This window comes from Caretta caretta, chromosome 8 (genome assembly GCF_965140235.1).
Source record: "Caretta caretta isolate rCarCar2 chromosome 8, rCarCar1.hap1, whole genome shotgun sequence".
NCBI lineage: Eukaryota > Metazoa > Chordata > Testudines > Cheloniidae > Caretta > Caretta caretta.
The window spans coordinates 85,892,328-85,905,130 of NC_134213.1; the positions used below are offsets into that span (position 1 = coordinate 85,892,328).

Here is a 12,803-nt window from a genome sequence, read left to right on the forward strand (position 1 = left end):
CGTTGGCAGGTTTTTAAAACTCTTTTTGGTGAACAGTTCTTTGTAAGCGTTCAATAGTTGAACGGGGTCGAGGACTTGTGATTGGTCAAATAAGTCAAATGATACTTGTCACTGTTCTCTGATCGAATGAGTGCCCGAGTATTACATCTGTGTTAAAAATGTGGTGAGGGTGAATATGTGGGCTGGGAACATTTTTATCCTAGGCCTGTTTGTGGCAAGCAAGGACCATAGGGACGTGAGCACGGCACACACAAATCCATTTATGTGTTCATGGAAAAATTGTTCCAGTGTTTCTCAGCTCTAGTATGTGCCATTATCCAAATTTAATGGACAGACCAACTAAAGCACGCAGGAGTCAAATGATTTGCTTGCAAAGCAAGTGCCAGGACTAGAACTAAGTCTGTGCTGAGTTCCCAAGGCCGCCCTGTTTCTTTGTCAATAGTTGTTTTACTGAACACAATGGGCTAGATTCACAAAGGGATATAGGTGCCTAATTGCCAGTTTAGGAGCCCAAAACTGGGATTAGGTGCCTCTGCTATTCACACAATCCCCACTCAACTGCTGCCTACCCTGTAGACGTCAAAGCTCACTGAGTCCCTATGTTGTGTAGTAAAAGCTCCCTAGGCACCTGTGTTTCTGTCTCTGAGCATGTGCGCTGCTGCCTCACTCTGGGCATCTGGATGCGGGTCTCCTGCCGAAGCCCCAGAACCATTTACAAACCAGGGAAAGAGAGGTGCTCAGCCACCTAATTCACCTGCAGGGCCCACTCCAACAGGTGCGCTCTGAGTGCACCTCACACCACACAGAAGAGGAGCAGGAGGATCTCCCTCTCAACCTTTAGCCCAGTGGTTAAGGTACTCCCCTAGAGAAAGAGAGCACCTCCCGCCAGCCTGGATTCAGGTGTTGAACTCTCTGAAATGCAGGACCCTGTTCCTCAACATCTCCCATTGGCTAGCTTAGGTTGGGGAGCCACCTAGCCTGTCTCCCTCCATTCACTGTAGAGGAAGCCTGAGCCCTAAGTCAGGCTTTGTGAATCCAAGTGATTTTCTAGGCACCTGTAAGTTAAGGATTGAGATGCTGCATGTCCTAACACATATGTCCCTTTTTGACGCTAGCCCAGAGAGTGAACGCTTATAAGGCAATAGTAGTTTGGGCTCATTCGGTGAGTGCTAGAGTGATCTGCAAATCACAATAACATACCATTAAAGAACACTCTTGCTGTGCAAAATGAAAACAGCTAGAGGTGTCATCCTCTCCCCTGCTCTGGTCCTTTTATGGTAGGTAAGTTTCTGGGCAGTTTGGGGTGGCTGGTGTACCTTAGAAGGCTCCCAATGCTGTTACATTGTGGGTCTCTCCAGCCCCTGGCACAGCCAACAATCAGGAGGGCACAAAACTGGCTTAAAGCCACCTTGCCACCCTCCCCACTTTTCCCCCAGACTGCAAATTCTCTAAGAGGCGCAGCACAGAATCTCACCCAGGTAAGTTTTCAATTTACTGTCGAATCACAGAAAATATAGGGCTGGATGGTACCTTGAGACGTAAGGCCAGGCCCCTGTGCTGAGGTAGCACCAGGTCAATCTAGACCATCCCTGACAGGTGTTTGTCCAACCTGTTCTTAAAATCCTCCAATTATCAAAGTCTCTGTGATAGCAATTAAGTCATAATTTAGCTTATACACTAATATTTCCAGTTCTTGTTTATCCCCTCTACCCCTTGCATTTGTGTATACACATCTAAGATGTGGAGCAGATTCCCCCACTTGTTGCTTCTATGACCCTAGTGTAAATTTCCATATTCCCCCCCCCACAACCTCTAGCCTCCCCCTTTTTTAAATGCTTACCTGTGGACTTTTGTCACCTTTCCCCTTTGAACCTCATGTAAAACCCTCCTTGACAGGTTGACGAGTTGGTGTCTCTTCCCCATTTTAATCAGGTGGTCCCCAACTCTTATCAACAATCCTCATTCACAGAACAGCATTCTGTGGTCAAGGAAGCTGAAGCCCTCCTGTCAACACCATCTGCACAGCCATGCATTCATCTCCAGGATGCGCATGTCCCTGCCTGGGCCCTGACCCACAACAGGGAGGATGGATGAGAATACCACCTGTTTCAGAGTAACAGCCGTGTTAGTCTGTATTCGCAAAAAGAAAAGGAGTACTTGTGGCACCTTAGAGACTAACCAATTTATTTGAGCATAAGCTTTCGTGAGCTACAGCTCACTTCATCGGATGCATACTGTGGAAAGTATAGAAGATCTTTTTATACACACAAAGCATGAAAAAATGAAAAAATGGGTGTTTACCACTACAAAAGGTTTTCTCTCCCCCCACCCCACTCTCCTGCTGGTAATAGCTTATCTAAAGTGATCACTCTCCTTACAATGTGTATGATAATCAAGGTGGGCCATTTCCAGCACAGATCCAGGGTTTAACAAGAACGTCGGCGGGGGGGGGGGGGGGGGGAGGGGGAAGGAAAAAAACAAGGGGAAATATATTATATATATATATATATTCTCTGTGTGTATATAAAGTCTGCTGCAGTTTCCACGGTATGCATCCGATGAAGTGAGCTGTAGCTCACGAAAGCTCATGCTCAAATAAATTGGTTAGTCTCTAAGGTGCCACAAGTACTCCTTTTCTTTTAAGGGGAAATAGGTTACCTTGCATAATGACTTAGCCACTCCCAGTCTCTATTCAAGCCTAAGTTAATTGTCTCCAATTTGCAAATGAATTCCAATTCAACAGTCTCTCACTGGAGTCTGGTTTTGAAGTTTTTTTGTTGTAATATCGCAACTTTCATGTCTGTAATCGCGTGACCAGAGAGATTGAAGTGTTCTCCGACTGGTTTATGAATGTTATAATTCTTGACATCTGATTTGTGTCCATTTATTCTTTTACGTAGAGACTGTCCAGTTTGACCAATGTACATGGCAGAGGGGCATTGCTGGCACATGATGGCATATATCACATTGGTGGATGTGCAGGTGAACGAGCCTCTGATAGTGTGGCTAATGTTATTAGGCCCTGTGATGGTGTCCCCTGAACAGATATGTGGGCACAGTTGGCAACGGGCTTTGTTGCAAGGATAGGTTCCTGGGTTAGTGGTTCTGTTGTGTGGTGTGTGGTTGCTGGTGAGTATTTGCTTCAGGTTGGGGGGCTGTCTATAGGCAAGGACTGGCCTGTCTCCCAAGATTTGTGAGAGTGATGGGTCGTCCTTCAGGACAGGTTGTAGATCCTTGATGATGCGTTGGAGGGGTTTTAGTTGGGGGCTGAAGGTGACGGCTAGTGGCGTTCTGTTATTTTCTTTGTTAGGCCTGTTCTGTAGCAGATGACTTCTGGGAACTCTTCTGGCTCTATCAATCTGTTTCTTCCACAGGTGGGTATTGTAGTTGTAAGACTGCTTGATAGAGATCTTGTAGGTGTTTGTCTCTGTCTGAGGGGTTGGAGCAAATGCGGTTGTATCGCAGAGCTTGGCTGTAGACAATGGATCATGTGGTGTGGTCAGGGTGAAAGCTGGAGGCATGCAGGTAGGAATAGCGGTCAGTAGGTTTCCGGTATAGGGTGGTGTTTGTGTGACCATTGTTTATTAGCACTATAGTGTCCAGGAAGTGGATCTCTTGTGTGGACTGGACCAGGCTGAGGTTGATGGTGGCATGGAAATTGTTGAAATCATGGTGGAATTCCTCAAGGGCTTCTTTTCCATGGGTCCAGATGGTCACATAAACACCACATTCATAAACCAGTCGGAGAACACTTCAATCCCTCTGGTCATGCGATTACAGACATGAAAGTTGTGATATTACAACAAAAAAACTTCAAAAGCAGACTCCAGTGAGAGACTGTTGAATTGGAATTCATTTGCAAATTGGATACAATTAACTTAGGTTACCTTGCATAATGACTTAGCCACTCCCAGTCTCTATTCAAGCCTATTTCCCCACGAAAGCTTATGCTCAAATAAATTGGTTAGTCTCTAAGGTGCCACAAGTACTCCTTTTCTTTTTGCGAATACTACCTGTGCCCCCCAACTCCTTTGCCCTGGATCCCAGAGTCCTGCAGTAACTGCTGCACTGCTCAATGGCATATCTGGCATTATACCAACCATTATGGGTGACATGGCAGAAAACATGGTGTTTCAGGTGCATGCTGAAGCTGAGCATGTGGAGCAAGAGTTTCTGTTACAGCAAAATTCGTAACTAGATCCAATTACATCATAAGTAAAAGATGAAAGAAAAGGTGCCATGAAATGCTAGCAAAACCCATAGAAGTCAGAGCCATCCCTTGGGTAGGGTGAATCAGGGCAACCACTCCAGGCCCCGTGCTTTGTGGGGGGCTCCACGGGCCGGTGCGATTGGGCAGCCCGGTCAGTCCCGGAAGAGATGAATCTGTCACTTCTGCCCCAGGCCCCGCACTTCCCTAGGGATGGCCCTGACAGTAGTTCCCATGCTGGTGAAAGGTGTGGGGCAGATGGGAATTCCTGTGAGCTAAAATAATATTTTAGTGATTGTAGGAAGTTGAGAGCCAAACATTGCATTATTAAAAATACTTGAATTATTTATAAAGTTCTCTTCTAAACCTTATTTTCGCCATTAAGAAAATGAATGGTGAACTATGTATCAAACTGCTGTACACCAGGGTGGTGACATAAGTTCCTCTATCCATTTTAAGGCTATATATTTACCCAAATACTGTAATTCACAAATCGAGATGTAAATATCAAACAGTTACATTAAAATAAAATCCTGAAGCAGACTAGTCAGTTTCTAAGCTCTGAGCATACCATCATCCTATTTTTCTGTCTGACAGTGCTCATTACTTTGGTATCTAAATACATTTGGCACATTGTTTCTAAATCAAAGGCGCTGAGCCAAATTTTGGATAATCATTATGGCTCTTGATGAAATTGATCCTTTCCAATTCAGATCATCATTTGACATTTTTTTAACCCTGCTCCACTGGCTGTAAAGATGGCTGGTTCAGATAAATTCAAAATGTGGATATATCAGGAATCCAGGCAGGTAGAATTTTTATAAGAAAAGCAAACAGGTGAAAGTACAGAATTTTGTAAAATGTTATCTATGCGCTCCCTTGCTTACTTGTAGTTGGGTCACAAAGGAAACCTGAAGGACACATTTAGAAGGAAACAAATTAGGTATAAAAAAGACTAATGATTAGATGAAACATGAGACCATCAAAATATTTAACTGTGTTGCCACTGGCGTAACTCATCCCTGGCTCAGCAAAGACATCTTCAGCGTTCGCAAAAATGTCAGTGGACAATGGCTATGTACTTCATAGTTACTGTTGCTGGCTTGCACAGCTGAAATTGAATCTGTGTAATTTGCCAGTGTTAAACCCCAGCTGTAAATTTCATGTTTTGTATGCAAAAAGCCTGTTTGAATTCCAACAACCGGCAAGTATGATTACAACAAGCCTGTGTTGTCACGCGTGGGAGCATAATGTGGTGGGCTTGATTTTTTGGGGTGTCGTTTCTATTTTCTGAACAGGGAACAGTCCATTGAAGTTAATGGAAACATTTATCTTATATGGAATATCTAAAGTGCACACAATGAAAGGAAAGTTTTTATTTCTGATTTGTGCTATGTCTGCTTGTTCCTTTATCAGTTTTTAATGTGGATCCTCCGATAACTATCTGATTATCATTCATATAACAATTTATAACATTGCTGTAGCTACTATGGACTGGATGGTCTTGAAAATAAACTAATTTATCTCAGTAGGGTCTTATCCTTTATAAATATTTCAAATAACTGGGTTCTCTGGGTTTTTCCAGAAAAGGTACATACTAATTTGACTTCTGGAGCATGTTCTAATCAGTATTTCAATTTTGCAGAATTGCCATTTGTATTAATAACTGATCACTATGTTTTCTCCCCTAGGGCCTGATATTTTGTCTATAGAGATCAATTAACAGGGAGATTGTTTTCTTCAAGTCCCAATTATTTTAATTACTGGTAAAAACTGTTTGCTTTGCATAGATTTGATCAGTTGGACTTGTCTAATGCATTACATTTCAATGTATTAAAGTTTGCTTTTGTAGACTTTCAAAATTACTTTCCTGATACTAGCCAATATCCCCAAATAACACATTGGGGCAAACTGATGAAAGTTCTACAGATCAGCTAGCAGCAGTCACATAGGGCTATTAGAAAAAAGGACTCATCATGGAAAATGGACTTTTTTTTCTAATCCAGATTCATTTCCAGATTTGACATGGAGCTATTATATTAATGGAGGGTCATCAAGCATTTGCTGCAAGTTAGGGGAACATACAACACTGACAACGTTCACATCTATTAGAAAACTATTGGATGCAAGAACAGAATTTTCAGATGGGACTGTGGGTTCATTTACCACAGTATCCTGTCTACTGCACTGGCCAGTGCAATTATTTGATACCTTAAAGCAGGGTTCTCAATCTTTTTCTTTCTGAGGCCGCCCCCTCCCCCCAAATATGCTATAAAAACTCCATGGCCCACCTGTGCCACAATAACTGGTTTTCTGCATATAAAAGCCAGGGCCAGTGTTAGGGGGTAGCAAGTAGGGCAATTGCCCAGGGCCCTCATGCCACAGGGACACTGTGAAGCTAAGTTGCTCAGCCTTCTGCTTCAGCCCCAGGTGGTGGGGTTGAGAGCCCCAGGTTTCATCCCCGTGCAGTGGGACTTTGGCTTTCTGCCCTGGGCCCCAGCAAATCTAACACTGGTCCTGCTTGCGGCACCCCGGGGGGCCCCAGGTCCCTGGTTGAGAACCACTGCCTTAACAGAATGTGATATCGCTGTATTTACTCCCTACCCTCAATATCAGCCCACCTCCATAGTACTCCTGGGCGGTTTTATAATTAAGCAGTGCCCTTCCAGTTTCCCTAAGAGAAACAGCACCTTCCTCCTTTCAGCATCCCCTTCCCTAATGCCCTCACTCATCCCCAGTACCACTTTTGTGTCTGGACAAAGGCATTGCCGCCCATCCCTTGAGAAACCCTTTCATTTAATTTTCAAGGGTTTGTTTTTCACTTTTTGTTTTTTTAATAAAATGGACGTACACGTCAAAATGAAATGTCATTTTGAACTGAAAATTCAAAACATTTAATTTTGAAAATGGCAAAACAACATTTTTCAGCTTTTGGATCCCCCCCTCCCCCCGCAAAATGCAGTGAATCTGACACAAATTTGAAAATGTTTCAATCTACCTAAACATGCATTTTTTTGGCAAAATTTCGCCCAGCTCTATCTCTACACTATATATGCTTGAATGACTCTGTCTGGAAATGTTTAGTGCAGACACTGCCTTTCTCCCACCTGTGCTGTAGCCCTCCCTACAAGAGGTTAGGATAGACCATGCACAGGTGTTACCAGCGTGTTGTCTAGCCCTGCTCCAAGCAGGGAGCTGCACCGGCTCTGTAGCAGTGGAGAGAGCATCTCTAGAAATGTTCAATATAGACCAGGCCTGTGAGCAATACAAAGCCAATAAAGTATTGATTTCACAGTCTTTTGCTGGGACGGTTAACAGTCTCTTTCTAGCAATAGACAAGGCCGAAGACTTCGTGCTCTTTTTATTAGTTTTTATCAGTGACTTTATGTAGCACTGACCACATGAGGGCCTTGACTCACTACTAGGGCCTACCAGCGACAGCTGTGGGCAGGTCGTCAGTGGGGGTCAGTCCTTTCTTTCCTGACTAGTCCAGAGGATGGTTCAGTGCACTTACTCACCTTCTGTGGGGTCACATACATGTCACTGCTCCTGTTCAGCTGTGAGATATTCAGGGCTGCTGTGGCAATACTGTGCTGACGATGCTTAGCTCTGCTTGTCATTGGATCCAGAGTCCATAGTCTCATGGCTTTCCCAATGTCAGATTGGGACAGTGATCTGGATAGAAATGAACTAGCTCTGACTCAGCCAAGATATGGCAGATGCAATGCAGGTTGGCAGGCTGGAGGATTAATGAGTAAGAGGAGTAGAAGCTTTCTGATTTCGGCTTAGAAAAATGTCTCAAAGAGTTGGTTAAAAGTGAGAGCAATGCTTTGTGGGCCTGCTCCTGCTCCCATGGAAATCAATGTAAAACCAGCTAGTAGCTACAATACGAGCAGGAGGACATGATCTCTTGTGAACACAAACTGCATTGGTTAGCTGTGAACCTTCATGCCCCACGGGAATTATGATGGTGAGTGACGCCACTCCACCTCTTTCCTTCTGATGGTGTGTCTGTGGGGGTGGGGGGGCAGAGAAGCTGGCAGAGAAGCTGCTGTCTTGATAGAGATACCCAGGAGTAGGTGTGCCAGGTTTGGAAGTCTAGAGGGGGCTAATCAGCTATCAGTGTTCCTGGTGGAGAAGAGCTTTCATTTCTATGCAGGGAAATGCTATTCTGACGATTAATCCTCTTGATGAGGAGCTGGATTCTCAACATTTCTCTATATGACTAGCCGTAACGTTTACATTTACCTAATTGGTTTGTTTCCTGTAAATGAAGCCTTAGCCTTTCACAAGCCAAAGGAGTTGCTCAGGGGATGCCTTGGGGCTGAGAGTGAGGGAGGGAAGCCACATTCTGAAGATGTTAATATTTCAGTTTTGTTTTTCCCCAGAATGCATCAGATAACTCTGAAGTAAAACAAATAATAAAACACTGCACCACCTACAAAGTTCTCCAAGCTAAACCGTCCACATTTTTATTGCTACAGGATCCTGAAACTAACAACATGCAGAGAAGACTCGAGTCAATAAAATTTATTACACATTTATAGACCAAATGCTATAGCAGTTACTATGCCTAATCACAGAGCTCAAAATCAGAAACACCAGTCATGAGAAACAAACCTACAGAATATTCTCAGAAAACCACAAATCTTGAACATGAGTTTCTACTCAGCCTGACAGTTATATACTCTAATGCAGCTAAGAAAAATATTATAGCAACACAATCTCTCTGCTAAATTTTATTTTCCAAACAATACAAAATAGTTACTAAAGGATTTAACTTTGCATTAGCTTCCAGAACCATAGTTCAAGTTCTTTTTCTTCCTTTGTGTGTGTGTGTGTGTGTGTGTGTGTGTGTGTGTGTGTAAGTAATAAAAGGGGGTTCCTGGTAATTAAAATTTTGTCATAGAACCAATTGACTGAACCACTTGCTATGAAAACGCTGGAACCCAATACTCATGTGCGTAGAGTCACTAGATGGCACTACAGAGTAGCCTTGCTTTGGATGGGTGAAAACGTAACCTTTTGTCTTGCTGCAAGGTTATTACATTTGTGACACAAAAATTTTATATGGCTACATTAAACTTATATGGGTTGGGGTTTAGTTTCTTATCTCTCTCTAGCTGGTTACATTTTTTTTAACATAAGCATAAGGGAACTAGAGAGCATTTTCTATGTAATTTGAGGATGTAAGGCACACAACCTGAAGTAAAAAGCAGATATGAGAAAAAATCTGTTCAGAAGCCAATTAGGACAGTCAGCTAAGGATTTCTTCATTCTCATACGGAGGGTTTAAGGCATCCAGGACCTGGGATTGAGAAGAACTACAGGACTGAGGGCCTGGAGAACTACAGCTGTGCAACATACGGAATTGGAAAACTGGAAGTTTCTAAACAAAGACAAACCCTAAAAGAAAATAAGGAAACTGTTTGAAAGCTGGACCAATATTGGCTGTGCTGTGTCCTGTTGTGGCTTCAGGAATTATGAGCTGATTCTTTCCTGTGATTCCGGCTGGCTTTGTTGCTACTTTGTTTGTATCAGTTGGGAAGTTTATGATATCTGCACAAGCCTTACTGCAGTCCAAAGGAAAACAACTTGCCCTAGAACTCTGTAACTTTTAACAGATTTATTTTTGCTTTAATCTCTTTTTTCAAATTATTAATGTTCAAGTTTGAGGTGCACCATTCCTTGTGGACATTTGCTTTTATTAAGGAAAGGCAGATATGTACCACCAGAAAACCCTAAGCATGCTGGCAGGAAAAATAAGTTACAGCATAATTTATGATAGAAATAGTCACCGTCAGTAAATAAACAAGCCAATTTAGGCATCTTTGGTGTCATGTATGATGACTGGGAGCTACGCTGACACAGTAAGAATTGCTGCTGTCAGTTTATGGGGAATCTCTTTCCAGGTAGATGGTTCATGCTGTCAGCTGCTGTCTTCAAAGCTGCCACTATTACTGCAGGAATGAAATCGCATAGAACTCATGGGATCAGACACGTAACCTGCATAAAGCCGAGAGAAGTTCACGTGTTATTCACAATCACCTCTCAACATAGCAACACTTTTCTCCTTTCCAGCCAGTGACCATGTCATAAAGATAATACGAACGTCTTTTTGAGATAAATAAGCAATGCACATGCTGATGTCTTTTTCCTGCCTACGAACCCCAAGTCAATATAATCTTCTGAGGAAAATTTCAGAAATAGAACACAAAGCCTGCAGACCCTATCGTTCATGCAAGGAATTAACAGCAATCAGGCACAGTAAAACATCAATGATTGACACAAAACTTGAGTCCAAGTATTTTAATAATACAGTGTATGTTTTATAGTAAAATATCTTTTCTGACCTTTCAAATTGGAGTCCAAAAGGGCCAGAGTAAGCAGCCTGTTATGAATAATTCTTTATGCTTTAATTCTTGGAGGTTATCAAGAGGGGATCTACTGCCATTGCACTATATTTCCAATTAAGGTGAACTAGTTCACTGGCCAACAGTTATTGCTGTTCTTATGGCTCTGCTGTAACTTGTCTAAATCTGACCCAACCATCTCAAATTTCTGGCTACTGAGGATTTATACAGCTCTAGTCACGTACCAGAAAAAAGTTAATATCCCAAATATTTTTTGGCAAAAGATAAAACATATAGTAAAGAAGGAGAAAAAATAATCAAACAAAAACCTGAACAGCTAAGCTTAACACCACTGCACTTTAGCAGCCTGGAGGAGAATGGGCCTACAGGGGCCTAAGCCAACTTTGGCTTTAAATTGATTTTGAGAATTTGAATGAGCACTAGGCGAGTGACCAAAAGAATAAGACCACAAGAAAGAAAAGTAGTTTGCGTTAAATGTGTAATGGCCTTGGAAATAGCCGTGTTATCTTACTAAAGCTGTGTGCTGATGTAATGGAAATATAGGAAACCTGGTTCTCTGGGTACCAGGCAAAGGGTTTAGCCCTAAAACCTTCTTTTGTATCTTTGACTAAAGCCCAATAACCAGCGATAACATTACTTTTTTTGTTTAGTGTATAAAAAGCAAGGATTTGAGAAGTTTTATTGTCTTCCCCCTTTGAGTCACACCTTGACGGGAAGGAATCTCTCGGGCCTGGTTTTGTTGTGAGTATTTTGGCCAATGCTTATAACTGTATTGCTGCGAGGATATAAAATCTGTGTGGGTATGTGCTTGTATTGGCATTTTGGATATAATTAGCACCACGTGGCCTTTGGACTAAAAAAGGAATACTTGTGTGGAGTCACGGTACGTCTTCATATACTTAAAAAGGGAAATGATTTCCAGCCCAGCTCTATCTGTGGGTACGGCGGGGTTGGAATCAGTTTTGTAGACATAGCCAAGCTATCCTTTACCTAGGTAGCTCAGGTGCCAGAGCAGTAAAGCCACATAGAGTGTGTGCTAGCCACCCAACTTATTATCCGTGGTTCTGGGTTGGTGAGTACAGCCACTGCTGAAACTCATGCTGCTGTGGTTTCATGGCTCCAAGACCCAAGCTAGCTAGATTAAAGCTAGCTTGAGTACATCTACATTGCTGCCATCACAACCCTTGATTGCAGTATAGACCAGTGGGCCCCAAACTTTTCACGGTCATGCCCTCCCTTATCCTTGTCTGTGCCTCCCTCCTTCCCAGGGCTGGGAATGTGGCCATGGCTCTCGGGGCGGGGGTGGGGGGTCAGGACAGGGGAAAGCAGGCCGAGGCTGGGGCCGCAGATGTGGGCAGGGCTGGGGCTGGGAGAGGAGCTGTGTCCAGGGCTGGGAGTGGGGCTGGGGCCAGGAGTGGAGGCTGCGGGGCAGGCTGAGGCTGCAGGGCGGGGCTGGGAGCTGGGACTGAGGAGGGAGCAAAGTTGGGGGGCAGAGCGGGGCTGGGTGGCGAAGTGGGGCTGGGTGGCGCTCCCACCCTGCCCCCTGTGGGGGCTGGCCTGGGTCCCTCCGCGTCCCCCCCCAGAATGTTCCTCTGCATCCCTGTAGGGGGAGTGCCCCACAGTTTGGGGATCATTGGTATAGACAGATTCTATCACTGCACTCCACTGAGCTATCTAGCCACATAAAAGGAGAAACATGGATGGGTGAGAGCATTTCTAAGGCTCTTAGACACCTTAATCCTATTGACAAAAGGAAAAATATCCTCAAAATATACAAAATAAGGACACTTGGAGTGAGAGCAACACCTCTATTTTGCCCCCAAACCACTGCTTCACACCCAGGAAGAAAAGTCATCATCCACCCATAGTGCCTATCATTTAACCCCTTGAGTGTGACATACTCTTTTGTATGCAGTTAGGGGCAACAGAGCTGCCTACTGTGCAAATATCACTGGGATCCAAAATTCCTGTCCATCTGGACCTATGGCTGCTACTACACTGGTGAGTACAAAATGTCCATTGAATGCTTAAGAGGTTAGTGCAGAATCAGTGTAACTGCTGAAATTTCCACTACTGAAGCCAAAGGCATGCGGGGCTTCTATATACATGTGTAATAATTTACCTGTGATGTGGAAATTTACCTGTGGAGACATCACAGTACAGAGATGTACTCTAAGAAGACATGTGGCCTGAAGATTCCACCCAGAATTGAAAAGTCCCAA

General features: G+C 43.6%; 1 protein-coding gene across 3 annotated transcripts in view; it reads right to left on the reverse strand.

Moving 5' to 3' along the window:
- Positions 1 to 8,653: 8,653 nt before the first annotated feature.
- The window catches only part of TNNI3K (TNNI3 interacting kinase), a 176,206-nt gene continuing 172,056 nt past the window's right edge, over positions 8,654 to 12,803 (reverse strand). For all 3 annotated transcript variants that reach the window (XM_048862616.2, XM_075131732.1, XM_075131731.1), the window contains one exon: positions 8,654 to 10,213. In XM_048862616.2, the coding sequence (XP_048718573.1) occupies positions 10,137 to 10,213 (77 nt within the window). In that variant the 3' untranslated portion in view covers positions 8,654 to 10,136. The remainder of the gene's footprint in view (positions 10,214 to 12,803) is intronic.